Source organism: Natrix helvetica (assembly GCF_964273705.1).
Source record: "Natrix helvetica genome assembly, chromosome: 4".
Lineage (NCBI taxonomy): Eukaryota > Metazoa > Chordata > Lepidosauria > Squamata > Natricidae > Natrix > Natrix helvetica.
Genome location: NC_138550.1, coordinates 72,321,636 through 72,342,516, shown reverse-complemented (window position 1 = coordinate 72,342,516; position 20,881 = coordinate 72,321,636). Strand labels below are relative to the sequence as shown.

General features: G+C 40.0%; 1 protein-coding gene across 3 annotated transcripts in view; it reads left to right on the top strand.

Moving 5' to 3' along the window:
• Window positions 1-20,881, top strand: part of PSD2 (pleckstrin and Sec7 domain containing 2) — a 124,533-nt gene that overhangs the window by 12,738 nt on the left and 90,914 nt on the right. For all 3 annotated transcript variants that reach the window (XM_081951823.1, XM_081951822.1, XM_081951824.1), the window contains exons 2-3: window positions 16,773-17,374; window positions 19,493-19,981. In XM_081951823.1, coding sequence (XP_081807949.1) covers window positions 16,773-17,374; window positions 19,493-19,981 — 1,091 coding nt within the window. The remainder of the gene's footprint in view (window positions 1-16,772; window positions 17,375-19,492; window positions 19,982-20,881) is intronic.

Below are 20,881 nucleotides of genomic sequence, written 5' to 3'. Positions count from 1 at the left end.
ATTCCTGTAAACTAACTTTTAAACCTCCGATTAAAGCTTTTTAAAGAGAAAGTGGCAGAAGAAAAGGGGGCAGCGGATGTTACAAAGCTCTCACTCCCTCGGGTCAGCAGCAAACGGACAGAGCCATTAGATAGAAGAAAGAAAGTGATAGATCTTGAGAACTGTTTAAGGATGTTAGAAAGCAAATCGGAAGCCATTGGTGTTTAACTTTCACTCTATGCCTATGATTTTCTTGGTAACTTGGTGACTTTTGAGAATTGCTTAGATTCACTTTTGAAGCCAGGAACTTAAAAGAAAAATATGTTGAATTAATTATCTGCATTGCTGTTTAGTAGCAAACAGTACCGGGTAAAATCTGCCTAAGAAGAGTTGACTTTGAAACATTGTGGATAATAACGAACTGATAAAAGTCATATAGAAGAAAGAAATAAGACCAGCTGTGTAAACATTGCCATGCCTTCCCTTGCTACATTACAATGGGCTGTTAAGACTGCCATCCTGTTAGTGTGTGCCTCCCCTTGCTGCCTAAGGGGGGAAGAGAAATTTGGATAACTCAGAAAACTCATACCAAAGGTTTCCCTTTTTTTCTCTTTGTTGATTTGGCTACTTTGGGTCATTTTTTACCTACCCAACTTTTATCTTTTTCTCTTTTTTTTTACCTCTTGCAATGAGGTGTGGATTACCATTGTGGAATTAATTTTATGGGTTTTTTTCCAGGACGTTGGCTAGCTTACAAGATGAAAAAGGAAAGAGAAAAAAGGCTGTTAAGTCAACTGGTGGATGAAGAAAGGAATATACAACATTTAAATGAAAAAAGAGAACAATAATTGAGAAATTCTACAATAAGTTGTATCAGCTTCAGAGAGTTCCAGAAAAGACAATATTTAGAGAATACTAGAATAATCAAAATCCCAGAAAAATTATTTTTGTATTAAAGTTTGTTTTTCACTAGAACATGTTCTCGGGTTTTATTTATTTTTTGCTTCTTGATGATATGCTGTTTGGAAAAGCTGTCGACTCCTAGACCTCATTAGTTCAGGGTGAAATACTTCCCCTGACAATTAATGGCAGCAGAAGGATGGCTTATAATTTATGGTTTTTCCTTCCAAGCTATCTTCAAGAGATAAGCGACCAGGCTAATTAGAAAGAATGGTCTAGCTACTGAGGTACGCTTAAAGATAAACTTTCTAGCCATGCCAAGGAAGAAAAAGAAAAAAGACAGATATGAAACGCGCTCGGAGGGGTCCATTCCCTCAGACACAGAGATGCAAGACTTTTCACGCTGGCTTCCAAGTTCCCAAACTCTAGTAACCGGACTGGATGAAGACCCTGCTGTGGGGGAAGCTGCTACAGGAGGTGAAATCTACAAACCGAGGTCAGTAAATCGCCCTTCTGATTATGCACGTTCCCAAATATCTCCAAGAGATTATGACATGCTCGGGGCAAAACCAAAACATTCCACATTGCCAGAGCAAATTCACTCCCAAACTTTTGGAGATTATCAAACAATTGATGTCTGGCCAAAGCCCTCGCGGCAACTGCCGGCAGAGGAAAAACACCCCCACGCAGAAAGTGAAAACTTATGAATCCTTCTCAGGCCCTGGGGAAGATATGAAAAGCTATCGTGACCGGATAGACTTTTTTGAAAAACAGGTCTTAGAAGCTAAAAAAACACTATGAAAGGCTAGAGGCAAGTAGGAGGGGTTTTCCCATTCCAAAAATGTCTGAGAACGCCATCTTGCCTTCTTCTTCTTCCCCACAACCTAAGACACACCCCTTAGAGGACATTGCGTCAGGCAAATCAGAACAGAGAGATATGTACATGTCACCGAGGTCACGTGATCTCTATTCTACTACTTATGCCACGCAAAGAAAAATTCTGCAGCCAAGAAGTGAAGCTGCACTGCCAACTCATGGCAAAAATTTATTAGAGCAACAATTAAATAAATTGCAACAGCCTTGGCTACCTGTAGCTCATCCAGATGTCCAAGCTGCAATGCCTCCAAAGATTAAGTCTTCAACTCCCCCTGGTGGTGTTGGATTTTCCCTAGATGGAACAAGGCAAAGCCAAAGGCAAATGCCACCTCCTCAAGCAATTTAATGTTGCCACACAAAGACCAATGGTGCAATTACAGCACCCCCTGGTTCAACAACCAGCTTTTCAACCTGCACAGCAAGTTGTTCAAATGCATATTCCTCAGCAGGCATTTTCTGTCACTCCTTTGACTGGTGAGTCAAAATTAAAGGAGTCAGGAGAGAATTATAAAGCCTGGATCAGTGAAATTGCACTCTTGCTTCGCAGAGAAGGCACCCACTGTATGGTTTTTAATCCTCCTGCACAACCGTGGATTCCTGCAATAAGAGACCTAGAGAATAAGGTGTGTACAACTTTGCTCATGTCGATGGACACTGAACTACAGGTTACTTTTCCACCTGATGCAACAGCCCAACAAATTTGGGCTCTTTTGGAAGATTGTTACAGGCCCATTTCAACTGAATCTTCATGTTTGCTCATGTCTGAGTTCCATGGTTCGAAGTTGAAACCTGGTGAACGAATTGGTGGACATTTGACCAAACTGAAAAGAATGAGAAGTGAATTGAGAGAAAGTGGCCATGTTATCGATGATATCCAAATGATTAGCATCATCATTAACTCATTGAATTATGAATGGAAAGATGCCATTGCAAAGATTAACTACGTGCCTATTGCCCAGCGCACAGTTAACCACATTTGCAGACTTTTAGTTGAGGAGGAAGCTATCAAATTAGCTACGCCACACCTGCAACGAACCCCAGCATCAAAGGCTCCAGCTAGACGTCCCTTCCGAGGAAGAGGATACGCTCCAAGGATGCCAAAATGTTACAACTGTAACCATGTGGGACATGACACCCGGGATTGTCCCCAACGAGTTCCAGCTCCCATCACATACCAGCCCAGAGGAACAGACTCCAGAGGCAGAGGTAGAGGCGGAAGAAAAGGTCATCGTGGTCCAAGGCGTGATCCACAAGCTCCACTCGCAACATTGGCCATAATCAACGTTCCACAACCTGATCCAAAGTATGACAGACGTCTTTTGTGGACTTTAGATAGTGGAGCAGCTGTACACGTTACCCACAGAAAGGAACTTTTCACAGAAATGGGCGAGCCAGAGCCCGAATATCGAGAACTGTACACCTTTTCCAACCACACTTGCAAGGTCATGGGAAAAGGAACTGTTTACATTGATGAGCTCAATACATTCATCCCTGATGTTTATTACATACCTTCAGCAACCAGTAATTTGCTTAGTCAGTGTCACTTGTCTAGAGTGTTAAAGTTCCAGGTTCATCACCTCGAGAAAGCAAGTTACATAGTTAAAGATGGAGATATTGTTGCTGAAACCATGCTGATTGTTTATTACTTAAAGCCAAAGCCAAAAGGGCAAGCACAGGCAAGTATGCAAACTCCAAAAGGGGACAGCACGGGCCCAGAGAGAGTTGCTTCAGAGAGAGAACCCGTTGCTATGCCAAAGGCTCCTAAAGCCAACAAACAGAGAAAACAGAAGCAGGTTGCTCAGAGCAAGCCTGAGGTTCCTCATGAAACTGTTAATGTTGAGAATTCACTAACTGGTAAACCTTTGCATTCCAGGTGTATCCACAAGTGGCATAGAAGATTGGGGCACACCAGTTTCCGTGTTCTTAGAAAGATGCCGGAGTTCGCAAAAGGTTTGGATCTAAAGGGGTGTACGGTGTTTTTGGATTGTGCAGTTTGCAGGAAAGCTAAATCCAAATTAGCTGCAATTCCCAAACACGCTACACGCCTGTCAACACGCATTTTTGATTTGGTACACACTGACATAGTGGGTCCTTTCCCACCATCATTTGGTGGTAGAAAGTATTTTCTAACTATTGTAGATAATCATTCTAGATATGGATTTGTATATCCTATGAGAGAGAAATCTGAGGCCTTTCAGATCTTTAAAGACTTTGCAGCTTTTGTTTCTACACAATACCAAGTTCGCATCGCCAGAATCCAGAGTGACTGTGGTGCAGAATTCATGTCTCAGCGTTTCCAGGACTGGATGCGTAAGAATGGAATTCTTCATCAGACATCCGCTCCATATACACCGGCTCATAACTGAGTCGTAGAAAGAAGACAATGGGTTCTACAAACCATGATGCGTTGTCTCCTAGAAGATGCCAATCTCGGTAGCATATACTGGGGTGAAGCAATCAAATATGCAAATTACATTGTCAACCGTACTTGGAGCAGTGTAATCAATCAAACTCCTTTCTACACGATGTATGATCTCAAGAACCTCCACATTTTTGGTTCATTCGCTATGGTGAACATTCCCTTAACTCAAAGAAGAAAGGGAGGTCCAGTAGCAAAGAGACTGAGATTTATGGGTATTGATGATAACTCAAAATGGTGCAAATTTATTGATCCTAAACATGTGATTGTCATTTCACAATCTGGTAATTTTGAGGAAGATATTGACTGGTCCAGGATTCATTCCAATGATCCTGGAGTTTATTTTCCTAGAGATGATATTGCAGATGCCACGCAGCCTGATGACAATTTACAGGCAGATATTCCTTCTACCAGTTCTTCACAACCTGATGTTCCATCTTCGCAAGCCGTGGATGCTGATGCTAGCGACGAACGTGAGGACGAGGACGAAGAAGAAGAAGAAGACTGGACTGTTGTTCCGAGACATTTCAAGAGGGTCACAAAAGGAATCCCTCCACAACGATATTCGTGGCAACTGACAAAAACACCATTGCCTTTGATTTGCAACGTTATTCTTCCTCCTGAGACATTCACACAAATCAAACAGCTTCCTGGTTCAGAGCAAGACAAATGTTATGATGCAATGCAGGATGAAATGGACAGTTTAAAGAAACTTAATGTATTAATGTATTCACACCTGCAAAACCTCCAGCAAACAAGAAAGTCATTGGCACTCGATGGGTCTACAGAATCAAGAAGAAACCGAATGGTGAGTCTTTATACAAAGCCAGACTTGTAGCTCAGGGTTTCGCTCAACATTATCCTGAGGACTACACAAACACTTACTCACCAACAGTCAGAACTGAAAGCGTAAAAATTGCTTTAACCACTGCAACTATTCTTGGTTTAGAAGTTTTCCAATTTGATGTGGACACAGCTTATCTACATGCAGACCTAGATGAAGAGATCTATGTGAGAAACCCCCCAGGATTCCGACAGCAAGAAGGGGATACCTGGTTCCTGAACAAAAGTCTTTATGGTCTGAAACAGTCAGGTTTAATGTGGTACTTATGTCTTACTGACAAACTAAATTCAATGGGCTTTATTAAGTCTGAAACTGATGAATGCGTGTTCACAAAAAGATCTAACAATGCATATGAGATAATTCTTGTTTATGTTGATGATATTGTTTACATTGGTCCAAATAAGAAAATGAGTGAGATTTTTGCCAAAAGTTTGCAGAGATACTTTACACTGAAATCTTTAGGTCACATTAGCACTTACTTAGGTGTTCAGATTGAAAAGACACAGAAGGGGTTTAGTCTTTCACAAGAGGAGAAAATTGACCACATTTTGCATCATTGCAACATGAAAGATGCTAACACAACAAAGACACCCATGCAAACAGATTTTCACAACTTAACACATGAACCAAGTCCTCAGTTCGAGGACCAAACACTTTATCATTCAGTCATTGGTTCACTGTTATACATTAGTAGTTGGACCAGACCCGACATTGCACTTAGTGTTAATCTTTTATCATGACACGTAGGTAAGGCAACACAATTTCATTGGACATGCATTAAGAAGTTATTGAAATACCTGAAACCTACTAAACACATGAAGTTATTGCTAGAACCAACACACACTGATCATCCAAAGTTATGTTGTTATGCAGATTCTGATTGGGCAAGTGATAAGAAATCACGCAAAAGCACTTCTGGTTACATGATGTTCCTGAATGGATGTCCTGTTTACTGGCAAGTGAGAAAACAGAGTTTTGTTTCATGTTCATCTACTGAAGCTGAATATGCTTGAATATGTTTCAGATGCTTGTAATTCTTTAACGTGGTTTGATGCTTTGATCACAGATATCTGGACACGTCTGATTCGACCAATCACCGTGATGGAAGATAATGTATCTGTGGTTTATATTTCTGAGTCACATTTCACAGGTTCTAGGTACAGACACATTGACATTCGTTATCAAAACACAAAGCAATTAGTTAAGCAAGGTTTTGTTAAATTGCAATATGTTTCTACACATGATCAGATTGCTGACATGCTCAACAAACCACTTGCAGCAGTTCAACACGAGCATCTGCGAAAGAAGATGTGCCTTAATTGATGATTTGATGACATCAGCCCAACTAGCAAAAGAAGGGGTGTCACTGCGTTAATTGTTTGCTAGCTGAACTGAAAGAGTTAGTGCGCAGGTCATAGGCCTTTATCAGCAATGATTTATTGCGCATGCTTAACATGTTTATATACATCACACATTCCAGAGACTTCTTTCCTTTTTTGATCTTTGTCCGTCTGCCAGGAAGCTGGGAGACAAACTGCTTTCTTGCCAAAATGTAACAGGAGGCATATATAATGCTTATACTAAAAGAAGAATCAGATCCACAACAAGTAAAGAACTACAGACCTATTTCACTATTAAATGTGGATTATAAAATGTTTGCATCAATAATGGCAGAAAGAATGAAGAGACTTTTAAATGAATTTATATACATAGACCAAAATGGATTTCTTCCCAAGAGACAGATCAGAGACAATATGCGGATTGTATTGAATACGCTAGAGTACTATGAAGCCCACCCAGAAAAACAAATAGTGTTGTTGTTTCTAGACGCTCAAAAGGCCTTTGATAATGTGAACTGGCAATTTATGATAATGCAACTTCAAATGATGGGATTTGGTGAGGGATTTATAAATATGATTAAAACTATATATATAACCAATCGGTAAAGGGAATGGTAAATGGTGATATGACAGGAAAGATAGCGATTACAAAGGGAACTAGACAAGGATGTCCACTATTGCCATTATTATTGATACTGACACGAGATTTTGAATAGAAATATGACAAAATAAAGAGGTAAAAGGTATGAGGGTCAAGAAAGAAGAGTATAAATTACAAGCGTTTGCGGATGATTTGGTGTTTATTATGGAGGATCCAATAGAAATAGGGCCAAAACTAGTTAAAAAAATGGAAGAATATGGAGAAGTAGCGGGCTTGAAGATTAATAAAGATAAAACAAAAATTCTGGTAAAAAATCTGACAGAAAAACAGAAAAGAGAATTGATGGGGAAACTGGACATACAAGAGGTGAAAAAAGTGAAATATTTGGGTATTCAATTGACATCAAGATGTGGAACACTAAAGGAGGATAACTATTATAAGGAGTGAAAACAAATAGACTTGGAAAGATGGAAAAACCTACAATTATCACTGATGGGAAGAATAACAGTAGTAAAGATGAATATATTGCCAAGATTGTTATACCTATTCCAAACAATACCAATAAAACTAGAGAAAAAATTCTTTGAAAGTATGAGCAAAATAGTGGGGAAATATATATGGCAGGGGGAAAAAGCAAGAATTAATATAAAAATGTTGCAAGATGCAAGGATTCGAGGTGGGAATTGTACTATCAAGCAGCGGGTCTAGCCTGGATGAAAGAATGGTTTTTACTGAGAAATACAAGATTATTGACACTGGAGGGGCATGATTCGCAACTGGGTTGACATGCTTTTTTGTGGTATGATAAAAGTAGGGCACATGACTATTTTCAAAGGCATTCTGTAAGGAATGGATTATTAACAATATGGGAAAGAGCAAAAGGGAAACATTATTTAGAAATACCAATGTGGCTTTCAACAATGGAAGCATTGACACATCCAAATATTATTAGATACGAAGATATCTTAACAGAAAGGGGAGAAGTAAAAAAAACAAGAATTAGAAAAACAAGGGATTGATATAGGTTGGTTTTCACAATTGCAAATACAATCAAGATATGAAAAAGATAAAAGGGAGTATGGTTTTAACTTAGGAAGTTCGGAGTTGTATAAAATACTTATGGGAATGGGAGAAAGAATAATCAAGGAAATATATAGCTACCTATTAAGAACTATGCTAGAAGAAGAAGTGGTAAAAGATACAATGTTAACTTGGGCAAAGAATTTTGGCCATACGATTGAACTAGAAAAGTGGCAACAACTAAGGGAAAGAAACTAACCATGTCAACAGCTTACAAAGAAAACTTACACAAAATGTTTTACTAGGTATTATCCCAGAGGAATTCAAGAAAGAGGATACTTATTTGATTATACGTGTATCTACAGCAGTGAGAATTGTGTTTGCCCAAAATTGGAAATTAAATAAGCAACCAAAGACGAAGAGATGATAAAAAAGAGATTAGATTGTGCAGAGATGAATAGGTTGACATTGAAAACAAAGGATAAAGAGGAATCAGAGTACTTCAAGACATGGGGAAGGTTCTATGACTGGCTAGAGAAAGCAAACTAGAAAAGAAAGTAGGGAGAAGATAAAGTACCCAGATTACGCACTATTAAATGGAAAAGGTGGGGGAGAAGGGAAAACAGAAAGGAAAATATTAAACATATAAGTATATATTCAAGAACAAGATATAAAGGGGGGAAAACATACCTAGGGTAGACTAGTGAAGGTAAGGGAATAAGAAATGATGCTAAATTATATTTGGGCTGACAGAAATACCATCCCAAGGAAACATAAACTGAGTTTTGAAATACACACCAACAATAATAGAAAAAAGAAAGAGAGAGAGGAGGAGAGAAAGAAAGGAAGACGAGGGAAAGAAGAAAGAGATAAGGAGAGGAGGATGGAAGGGGCAGAAAGAAGGAGAGAGGGTAGGAGGGGGAAGAGGAAGAACAGGAGTAGGCGAAAGCTAATGGAAGAAGGGAGGAGAAGGAGAGGAGGAAGGAAGAAAGTAGAGAAGGGAGGGAGGAAGAAAAGAAAGAGAAAAAAGGAGGTGTTACAAAAGAAGGAAGAGGTGGTAAATAAAGCAATCCAAATTGTACATTATAACTTATTAAATGAAATAATAAATGTATAAGTATGATAAATGTGAAGAAGAATATCTATTATGTGAATGTATACCTAAAATGGTATGTAAGAGAATGAAAAAATAAAAATTCTTTGGGGAAAAAATGCAGTATTGCCTTAGTGGAATTTCTTCATCTATTAAGGTATCATAAGAACACACCTTTTAAAAATTCATTTAAAATGTCTTTATTTATTTAAAAAATGTTAAGACTCTACAATGACTCTGGGTCCCAAATGCCATTGTCTGGAAGAAAAACAATCATTGTACAACAATCAAACCCAGAATCTCCCAATCTAACCCAAGAACCAGGTTTTCAGAGTTCTTGGAAGGCGACTAGGATGGTAGAAAAGAGTGGGGAATTGTGTTCAAGGGGGCAGGTGCTATGACAGAGAAGGCAATAACTTCATTTTAAATCCATTGGCCTCTCAATTAAATCCAACTAATATTTTGGAATTAAATTGAGTGTCAGGGTTCTGACCAATGCTCTAATTAAATCATGAGCCTCGAGCCAAGCTTCAAAAGAAATCCAGTTATTTATTAGGAGCTTCATGTCGGCACATTCAAAGTGAAGCCAACTCTGACCTCACTTAATTCATATCCAGGCTCTGACTCTGTTCCCCACTCCCCCCAAGATGTATCATCAGTCACATTCCCCAACGAAGCAATTTTGCAGGCTGTAGAAGTTCCTCCCTCCGTCCACTGTGGGTCTCCGTGGAGATGGCTTTGACATAGAGATGGCTGGAATGTACTGTTGTTTTGACTGAAGTGCAATACCCTCACTGCAACTGTGAGGCTCGATTCCCCATCACCCTGCCTATGGCAACTTGAGAGCAAGCCAGGAATGCTTTGTGAGTTGACATTCGGCTCCCCTCATTTTCTGAAGGCAACCTGTGCAAAGCAAAAATCCCATATTTTTCGGAGTATAAGACGCACCTTTTTTCCTCAAAAAAGAGGCTGAAAATCTGGGTGCGTCTTATACAACGAATACAGCATTTTTTTGCCTCCCGAAGCCCTGCCCCCTTCATAAAAATAGCTGTGCATACCCTTATGGAGGCTTTCAAAGAGCTCCTGGGGGCTGGGGAGAGCAGAAATGAGCAAAAATGGGCCATTTTTTGCTCCCCCAGCAGCACTCTATAAACCTCCATAAGGCTATGCATGCAATTTATTTTTGACAAAAAACGGGCCATTCTTTGCTCATTTTTGCCCCCCAACCCCCCCAGGAGCACTCTGCAAGCCCCCACAAGGCTATTCATGCCTTTTATTTGAAACATAATGGGCCCATTTTTGCGAAAAATGGACCGGTTTTGAGAGATTTGTAGAGTGCAAAAACTTTTTTTTCCTTTCCTTTCGGAAAGCTCTTTAGTTAGAGTGATTGATGAGAATTACATTGATCAAGTGCTGTGCCAGCAGAAAAAAGTCTTAGGTGCTGCAGGTTGTCAGCGATTTCCTTCTCCAGCACAGGGATAAATACACCTGGAAACATCTACCTACCTACCTACCTACCTACCTACCTACCTACTCTCTCTCTCTCTCTACCTACCTACTATATTTCTCTCTCTGTCTCTCTATCCCTCTATCTACCTACCTACCTACCTACTCTCTCTCTCTCCCTACCTACCTACTGTATTTCTCTCTCTCTTTCTCTCTATCCCTCTATCTACCTACCTACCCTCTCTTTCTCTCCCTACCTACCTACTGTATTTCTCTCTATATATATGTCCCTCTATCTACCTACATACTCTCTCTCCCTACCTACTGTATTTCTCTCTCTCTCCCTCTTATCTACCTACCTACCTACCTTCTCTCTCTCTCTCTCTCTCTCTCTCTCTCTCTCTCTCTCTCTCTCTCTCCCTACCTACCTACCTACCTACCTACCTACCTACCTACCTACTGTATTACTGTATTGTAATCAGTACAGGTATTGATTTCAGGGGTATGTATTTGTGCATTTCTTGTATTTCCCGGGATGTCATGGCGTACAGTTTGGGTTTGGGTAGTTTTGCTCCGCGGATGATTTAGATGGTGCAGTCCATCTCATGATGGGGGTGGGTGGGGGTGTAGGACATCACACTTGGCCTCGCTGAATACTTCCATGAAATCCTGATATTCTCTGGGGATCTGTTCGGTCTCTGGGGTTTTGTCAAAAGTGACTGCCAGTTGTTCTGGTGGGGCCATTGGGAGGATTTCCTGCATCGACAATGTTTCTATTTGCTGATGTGGAGGGGGTTGGGATCTTCTTGCTATCCTCAGTCTCCGGTTGTCCCCTTGCCACCAGATGGTCAGGCCCCACTTGTCTAGCCAGGAGAGTCCCAGCATGACTGTGTCTGTCATTTTGGGGGCTATTACAAATTGAATTGCTTTCCAGTGATTCACTAGCTCTAGCTTCACTAGTTCGGTCAGGTGGGTGGCGTAGGCTCCCCCAAATAGGGACCCATTGACTGTTCGAATCTGATCAGGTGGGCCAGTCTGTCCACTCTAATCCCCAGTTTCAGGACCGTGGTTAGATTAATCAAGTATCTAGTGCAGTCTGAGCCTATTAGGGCTTGAAAAGTACCCTAGGTTCCTGTTTTTGGGGCTGTGAGGTGTGCTGGGAAGACGAAGGGTTGGATTGGTTCACTCACCATTGGGTCATTTTTGCCTTCGTCCTCGCTGTCATAGGGATCCGGTGATTGGTCATCTTTGTCTGGGTGGGGAGGGACCTCTACGGCTTGGAGGGACGTGTCGCGGCACACCTGGAGCCTCGTTTTACTACGGTAAAAAAATGGCTGACACTTCCAACTTTGTGAGAATTTTTTTTCCATGAGAAGTTGGAAGGTCTGAACTATATATTCCTCTATCTACCTACCTAACTTTTTAAAAATTTGCCTCTTCAAAACCTTGGTGCTTCTTATACTCCAGTGAGTCCAGTGTGCAGTTTGGGTAGTTTTGCCCCGCGGATGATTTAGATGGTGCAGTCCATCTCATGATGGGGTCCAGTGATTGGTCATTGTTGGTTGGAGTCACCCCCCCTTTATCTGGGTGGGGAGGGACCTCTATGGCTTGGAGGGACATGTCACAGCACACCTGGGGCCTCGTTTTAGTACGATAAAAAAAAGCTTGACACCTTCCAACTTTGCGAGATTTTTTTTTCCATGAGAAGTTGGAAGGTCTGAACTATGGGTTTTTTTTTATCGTAGTCCCACAGACTTTTTGCCCTGCACGTGCAGCGGAGAATGGAGCTCTCACTCCCTCCCCCCCACTCTCTCTTCAGTGCTCTCTTCCCTGGCTCTTTCCTTGCACATTTCCCCTTCAAATTGGCTTTTGGATTTATTCTCAATTTTTGTTCAGTTTGGCCCGTATTATGGGAAAAACAGCAAGACTGTCAGATGTTCTCTATGAGTTCACAATCATAAATGTAAATGTGCTTGTATGGTACTGGGGTCTTAATAGATTTGGCAGTATCAGCCATTTTACTTATTTCAGGCCTGGCAGGAGCACTGCAGCACTGATGGGTAAGGAGTGGTATGGTGGGAGGCAGAGGTCAGACTGCAACTTGGGAAATTTGCCCCTGGTGTTTGGTCCTGATATGTTCTGGCTTCCTGCACTCTACCCTCTTCCCTATTTGGACCTTCAGAGGTTTGGGGCTGCAGCTGCAGTGTAATAAGATCTTCCTTTTCTGTGACTTAATCATGGATGAGAAGACAGCTGGTGAGTATTACTGAGTCCTGAGCCCGGAATAGGGATGGTAGAGCTACTCTGGGGGCTTGTAGAGTCTTGCAGATAACTGGATGCCAGACCCTGATGGTTAACCAGGGCTCTAGGGATCAGTTGGAATTGCTGCTGCTATATTAGCTTCTCTGTTGCATTGCAACCTCCCTGCCTGAGCTCCTTGATTATGTAGCCGTAGCCATTGAGTTACCACAAGCTTGGAGGATTTCAATTTGTTTTCTTTGGGGAGGAGTCTGATACAGGTTCAGGCCAACATGGTGGCCATGACCTAACTCAGATCAACCAGAACCAATTTGATCAGTCCACTTCAGATAGATCCATTGTATTTCAGAGAGCTTGGGCTTGTTCCTGAAGATTTGCTGCATAAGTCAACAGAAGCTTTAATCATAGCTTGGAAAGACAGCCAGAGCTTTGGATTGGATCAACCTCATGTGGCTGTTTTCATCTTATAGATCTTGGATCTCTCTTTGATTTATCAAGGAGTTCAGGGAAATGAAGCAAGATAAGTGATATCTAGAGCACCACTAGAGGATATTAGAGAATGAGTGTGATTGAGCATGAGTTAGGGTTGCTATTAAGATCTACCTCAGGGTGGTTAAGGAGGAGGGGAGCAAAATATCACTATTTCTTTGCTCTTATTATGTTTACAGATAGTTTTCAACTCCTAATGACCACATAGACAGATTTCCCCCATGACAATCTGTCCTTAACCTAATTTTTCAGGTCATCCAACTCTGCACTCAACATCACTGTAATTAAGTCCATCCATATTGCTACTGATCATCTCCTTCTTGTTTTTTCTTCTACCTTTCCCGGCATTAGACTCTTTTCAAGGGATCTGATTCTTCTCATAAGGCATGACATAATTTGAACCTAGTCATTTGTGCCCCAAGGGAGAACTCTGGATTCATTTGTTTGAAGATCCATTGGTTTGTTTTCTTGGCTGGCCACTGTATTCTCAGGAGTCTTCTCCAACATCAAAGTTCACAGCTGTCAATACTCTTCCTATCTTGCTTCTTTAAGCTCCACCCTTTACTTTCATAATGTATCACAGGAAATACCATGGCTTGCACAGTTCTGATCTTTATAGGTACAGAAATCATGGCATTTCAGTATCTTTTTCAAGTTTTTCATGGCTGCTTTACCAAATGCTAGTATGCAATGCATTTCTTGACTGCTTGGTTTTTCACTGTTGCTGGTTGAACCTAAAAGGCAGAACTTGTTCCCTACTGTGATAGCTTCATTGTCAGTTCTGAAGCTGGTTGTCCTCAGGTTGACATTAGTTTGATCTTTATATTTAATTTTATTCCATTTTTTAACTTTGCTCCTTAACATTTATTACTAGCATTTGCAAATTCCTTACATTTTCGGTTATCAAGATTATCATTGGAATACTGCAGGTTATTATATTTCTTCTACAATTTTAAAATCACAGTCATCTTCTTCTAATCAGGATATATACTGAAATGAACCATAGCGTCCAAAAATAACGTGATGAAAATTAACTGAAAGCATACTGAAATAAAATATGTTTTCTTTGTTTTCAAAATGCAAGTAGAGTTGGGGTCATCCATACTTTAAGAAATGGATGGTATTCCAAAGAGTGGGGCTATCATTGAGAAAGAGTGTTATCTAGTTCACATCTCACAAAACTCATGTAGAAGGATCTTGGAAAGTCTCTCTCTAGATGCCTAGACTGGCTAGGACAATCTGCCAATAATATAAATGCTGCATTCTGTACTGGTTCTAGCTTCACAATTATCTCCAAAGGCAGCCCACATACAGCTTGTTTCAGTACTCCAACTAAATGGTCAATAAGGCATAAGTTATGATTATCAGGGTATTCTGATCTGAGAAGATTTAACGGGACTGAGAAGACCAAAGGACATAAATCATAGGGCTGGAAGGGACCTTAAAGGTGTTCTAGTCCTACCTCCTGCCCATACCATGTTGAGAAAATGATTGTCCAATCTTTTCTTGAAAATGTCCACAACTCTGGGATGCAAGCCATTCAATCGCTTAATGGTTTTTACTGTCAGGAAATTCCTCCTTATTTCCAAGTTGAATTTCTCTCTGATGAGCTTCCACCATTTACTTCTTGTCCTACTCTCAGGTGCTATGGAGAATAAATTGGTGCCCTCTTCCCTATATCAGCCCTTTAAGCATTGGAAGATTGTTATCATTTCTCTCTTTAGTCTTCTCTTCATTAAGCTAAACATACCTAGTTCTTTAGCTGGTCTTCATAGGATTTAGCTTCCAGACACTTTATCATTTTTGTGCTCTTCTCTGCACTCTTTGTAGGACCTCAGAATCATTTTTGTATTGTGCTGACAAGAATTGGATGCAATATTCCAAATGTGGCTCCACTAGTGTATAATAGTATGGTAATATGATACTATCTCCCTATTGATGTGTCAAATCCCTGTGTTGGCTTTTTGGAAACTGCAGCACACTGTTGAATTAGATTTAATTGGTCATCCACCAGGACACCCAGATCCCTCTCATAAAGCATTACTTTTTAGACATTTACGTACTATCCTGTACCTATGTGTTTGGGGTTTTTTGTGCCTAAATACAAGACTTTAGTTTTCTTGCCATTGAACTGGATCTTGTTGGATAGGGTCCAATGCTCAAGTCTGTCGAAATCCTTCTGAATCTTGAATCTACCTTCTGACTTCCCCCTTTTTTGTTTCATCCACAAATTTGTTGAGTGCCCCTTCAATCCTCTCATCTTAGTGTTTAAAAATGTGAACAGTTACCAAATGGAGTAATTTGAAAAAAGAGTGAATTGTGATTTTTTAAATTTTTCAGTTGCTTTTAGACATGACTGAATTGGATTGATTTAGGCTGAATTCAGGTTCTTTGAAATCAGAAGGAAAATGCAGCATTCCAATTAATGCAAAAATCAATTCTAGTTGAAATAGACTGAACAGCATTCAGGAATAAAAATTGGTCTTTAAATACCTTTTGTGGCCATGGACCTTGGCAACAGACCATCAAGACTTAAAGACCATCAAGATTTAAATCATAACATTTCTTTAAGCCTTTGCAGACCCTCTGTGATGACATTATAGCCCTCCAGGGGTCCGCAGACCACAGGTTGAAAACCACTGGTCTAGATTGTTATATGCTCTTTGTTAATACTAGTGAAGTAGAATAACTTGAAACTCTAGAAATTTAAAGAATTCTGTTGACCTGAACAGTTTAGAACAAGCTCACAATTTACAGTACAAATACTTAAGAGTTACCTCTCCTATTTAAACTTTTCATTTTTTTCAGATCATTCTTGGAGGCCTCAAGATATCTCTAGTTAGTTCAGGGAGACAGCCTTTTAGTCTCTGAAATTTCCTTCCAAGGAAACATCTTACTTTTTGTTCACAACCTCCTGGAAGTTGGCAATAGCTTTCTATTTCAAGGGCAGCAATGAATAATTGTTAAGCCTCTGCGGGACTCCATATTTGAAAGCCTCAGAGGGTGCAGGGACACAAATGGAAAGCTTCTCTGCAACTCTTTAGAGCAAATCCCATTTTGCTTGATCCTGGGAAAAGGCACGGCTGTTTTAAGGAGATGTAGACAAGGGTTACGTTTGCGTCCCCTGTGCACCAAAGGGACCTTTTTGACTTTCAAACTGAAGTGCTGAACCCGCCTTAAATTTTTACCTGCTGTGCTTTTTGCCCCTGCTACTGTTTTTAACTTTTAATTATTAACTGGCAAAATCCAGCTTGTGTATCCAAACACGTAATTAATTTTGTGAGATATTAGAACTCTCTGAAGGATAGTTACAATAAGCAATTATTTTGCTGTGAGCTAAAGTATCTCATCATCTGCAGGAGTGTCCCCAGTTGGCAGATTTATATCTTTTAATGTTTTAAAATGTTACCGCTATTTTATGTTACCACAATTTAAAGAAATTGAGTTTTTAAAAATCATTTTGTAACAGATTTAGGTAGTTTTTTTTTATTTTCTTGTCACCACAGGCTGCAGGCTCACAATCAAGAAAAAAGGCAGAGGAACCCAGGACAAGTTACAATCAGTCAAAGATGAGTGGAAATATTCCACTGCCAACTGCAGAGTGTAATGAATCAAATATCTCGGGGTTTCAACTAGCCATCATCATGTCTAATAAGAGGGAGCATCTTACAGAGCCTATGGATGCTCCAGCTATCACATCCAGTATTCAGAATGATGCCGAGTCGTTCAGAGCAATGGAGAACAGAATCCAGACAGATGATGACTGCCTGGGTAATGCAAGCAAACAAGAGGAAGTAGAAATAGACATGTGGCAGGAGATGAGTATGCAGAAGAGCAGTGGTCAGCAAGAACAATTAGGAACCAACAGTGACAGCACCAGCAGCATAATGCACACAAATGGGTTACATGCTGAATCAAAGCCTGGTACAGAGAACGATAAAGACAGAGCACAAACTCCATCCACTCCAAGGACTGGCAGTGCTGCTTTCAAAGAGAACATATTGGCAAATGAGTTGTTTCTCAATGATAGAAGGAACAATTATGGTTTGCAATCATGTCGGGATGTTACTGAGCAGTTTTATCCTGAGGATGGAGGAGAACACATAAGGTAACAAATAGAGAAACCATGATTTTCTTTTAAAAGAAGAGAAGCAGTTTCTGCTACAGTACCATTCATCTTTCCATTGATCTGGTAGGACTAAAGTGCTAGAACAGTGATGGCGAACCTATGGCATGCGTGCCACAGGTGGCACACGGAGCCATTTGTCAGGGCACGCAAGGCGCTGCTCTGTCAGCTGGCCAGCGCGCATGCCCCACCCTCCGGAGGCTTTATGAGCTTCCTTGAAGCCTCTGGAGCGCAAAAAACTGGCCCTACGGGTAAACCAGAAGTTCAGGAACACACTTCCGGTTTGCTCGGAGGGTCGTTTTGAGCACTCCGAAGGCTTCAGGGAAGCCTCTTGACGGTCCCTGAAGCCTTCAGAGTGCTCAAAACGACCCTCCGAGCAAACCGGAAGTGACTTCTGGTTTGCTTGGAGGGTCGTTGTGACTGCTTCGGAGGCTTCAGGGAAGCCTCCTGAAGGTCCCTGAAGCTTCCGGAGGGCTTCCTGGGGGGCCGGGGAGGCTGTTTTCACCCTCCCTATGCTCCTATAAAGCCCCTGGAGCCTGGGGAGGGCGAAAAAAGCATGCAAAAATGGGGGGGCGCCTGTAGTGCGCGCATGCGCACTGGGGGGGTCACGCATTGCATTATGGGTGTGGCACGCCTGTACACGACCCCCCTGCGCTCCCCCCACTTATGGCACGCGAGCCAAAAAAGGTTCACCGTCTTTGTTCTAGAATGTATTTTCAGAAGGCTTCATCATGGAATTCTTTTTCATGCCAAGGAACAGCAGAGTTTAGCATTCATTTATTACTTAAATTAATTCTTATTTTTCAGTAATTCTTCAAAATTCCTTGTCACTTTAGAATAGTCCCAGGAAAGCAAGAATTTGGTAGCTGTCATTAGTTCAAAAGTATCTTTTTGCAATGACTAAAAGGAGGGAACATTGGAACACTTACAGGGTGTCACTAGATGCCTTCTTAGGCTATGAATCTCTGCCATCTTGGACAGGAATTCTAAGAGAAATTATTGTAAACTCTTTGAAGGTCATAGGCTAATATAGATTTATCTGTTTAGTATTAGATCTAGTCTCAGGGCCAAGGGGTGCATTAAAACATTTTGAGCACTAATTCTGATTTATGAGAATTGTTAGAAGAATATTATGGAAGATGCTTTCCAAATATTTGCTCAGTCATATGCTTTTCATTTTTCTAGGGAAGTTTAGAGATGAATAGATTTGAGAGCCTGATGCACGTGCCATAGGAAATGGAGCATCAGGGGCTCCTTGAAGCTGATCACAATTAATTCCCACTGAAAGGGGGAAATAACATATGTTATTTAAAAAATAGCAACAAAAACAAGTTGCATGTGATTTTAAAACAAATTAAAAGACTCCCCACCCTTTCTTCTTTAACTGGAAAGTTAGAAACACATTACTGATTCAGTATATTCTATGTTGATATACAGTGTTAATTCTATAATGCATAAAACACTGAGATCACTTAAACTATTGCTGGGATATAGAATGCTTCAATTTCCCAAGTCTTATTTACTTAATTTATAGGTCACCTACTTCCTAAACAATGCTGGGTTCTGACAGTTAAAGAAAACATATAAAGAATGCAACTAACTGGAAAAGCAAAAGTACCAGAATAAAAGGGGGCTTTACAATAACCTTTTCCCAACATCTGGCAGAACTATCGTGTCTTTAATGATATAGCATACGAATCTCTTGTTTATGATTCAGATCTAAATCAAAGCAGATTTAGAAAGAACTACATTGGATTATTTTTCTAAGTATCCAACTATGTCTTATGGTCAGTGGCCACGCTTCATGGACAACATCTTGCCTCTTCAGCATCTTGTAGAATTTTTTTAAGAAATCAAGCACTCTGTCTTTTCCATTCTTGAAAATAGAGAAGAAATTATTAGCAATAATTTAGCTGTACTACTATAAAATGGATTTAGATCTATAGATTATTGCAACAATAAAGATTAACTGCAAATATTGAATTAAATTATTTCTTTGCAATTGAAAAGTTTTGTCCTAAATTACCTCCTTAAAGTCTACAAAAATAGAATCTATTGTGCATAAATTTTTAACTGATATAATATGTCCTTTCATTTCAGCTTAATTGTTGCAGAATCTAAGCTCCATTACAGCAGTCACGACAGGGAAAATTTTGCATTTAAAGACATCAGGGATGGATTCAGTTCTACTTTTGAAAAAATTGTGGAATCTGACCTTATGAAGGGCACATACTACAGCAGCTTGGACTCCTTGGATGTGCTTTCCCTTACAGATGAGACAGACAGCTGTGTTAGCTTTGAAGCTCCACTCACACCTCTTATTCAGCAAAGAACCAAAGAAAGTTCTGAATTTTCAGAACAGAAATTCCTCACTAACCAGAAGGAAGGTCTGGAGCACAGGGCAACAGAGAAACAGGGTGAAATGATGGCCAGGGTTATGGATGATGATTTGGGGAGTCCCCTGCAGCACTCCATCACTAGCAGCCAGTCTGAGAATGTGCTGAGCCAAGTATCACTGAAAAATATTCCTAACGGCTATCACATGGAACGGTCAGAAGAAAAGCTTCCAAAATTTAGTAATTCAATCAGGTAATTTGCTTTACTCAGACTATAGCTGTTATTTAATTGCATTTAATGAATCCATTCAACTTTCTGCACTGCATAGTCTTTCTCTTATTGCTATTCATAACAACAGCTAAAGCGATAGTAGCAGTGGTAGTTTTGGTAATAGCAATGGTAATGATACATACACAATACTAGTTTTAATTGATTCACTGCAGAATTAATTAATGGGGATGATACTTTCTGTTGATTTACTGTTTGATGGGACTAAGTCTAATCAGTATGGTTGAGAATTGCTTGTTTAAGCAATTTCATATTTGTACTCATTGTCATTATCTCTGTGTTCTTCTTCTATCCATATTAACCATTTTTCCCTTCAAAAGCTGTTTTGTACATTTAGATGATTAAACTATTATCTTAGACTTTCAGTAATATTTGTATTTGTATTATTATATTAAACATGTAACATTTAACAGTGTTTATATTTAATCAATACTTTAAATACATTTTTGGGCTGCTAGTCCTAATTATTTCCATATTGTATAGATTGGTTAGATTTCCTATGTTGTGCCATGCCCTTGTGAAGTGGTGGTTTGTTTCACCAATATACACATCTCACTGCATTGTATTGCATATAACACAGTGTTCAGTTAATGACAAATGACAGGCATGCAATATATATGTGTGTGTGTGTGTGTGTGTGTGTGTGTATTTGTGTTACAATCCCTGGTATGCCCAAATAAGGGAGGGAGCTCACTACTGATGAGAGCTAAATAGCTTGAAATAGATCTATACTAGTCTCCCTTTATTTATTTATCAGCACAAATACAACACAAATATAAAAAGGCAACATTAAAAATAAAAATATGGTTTTCTCCCTGGATGGTCCTCTGTAATGAGCCGAAGGACAGAAAGGGGTAGTAGTGA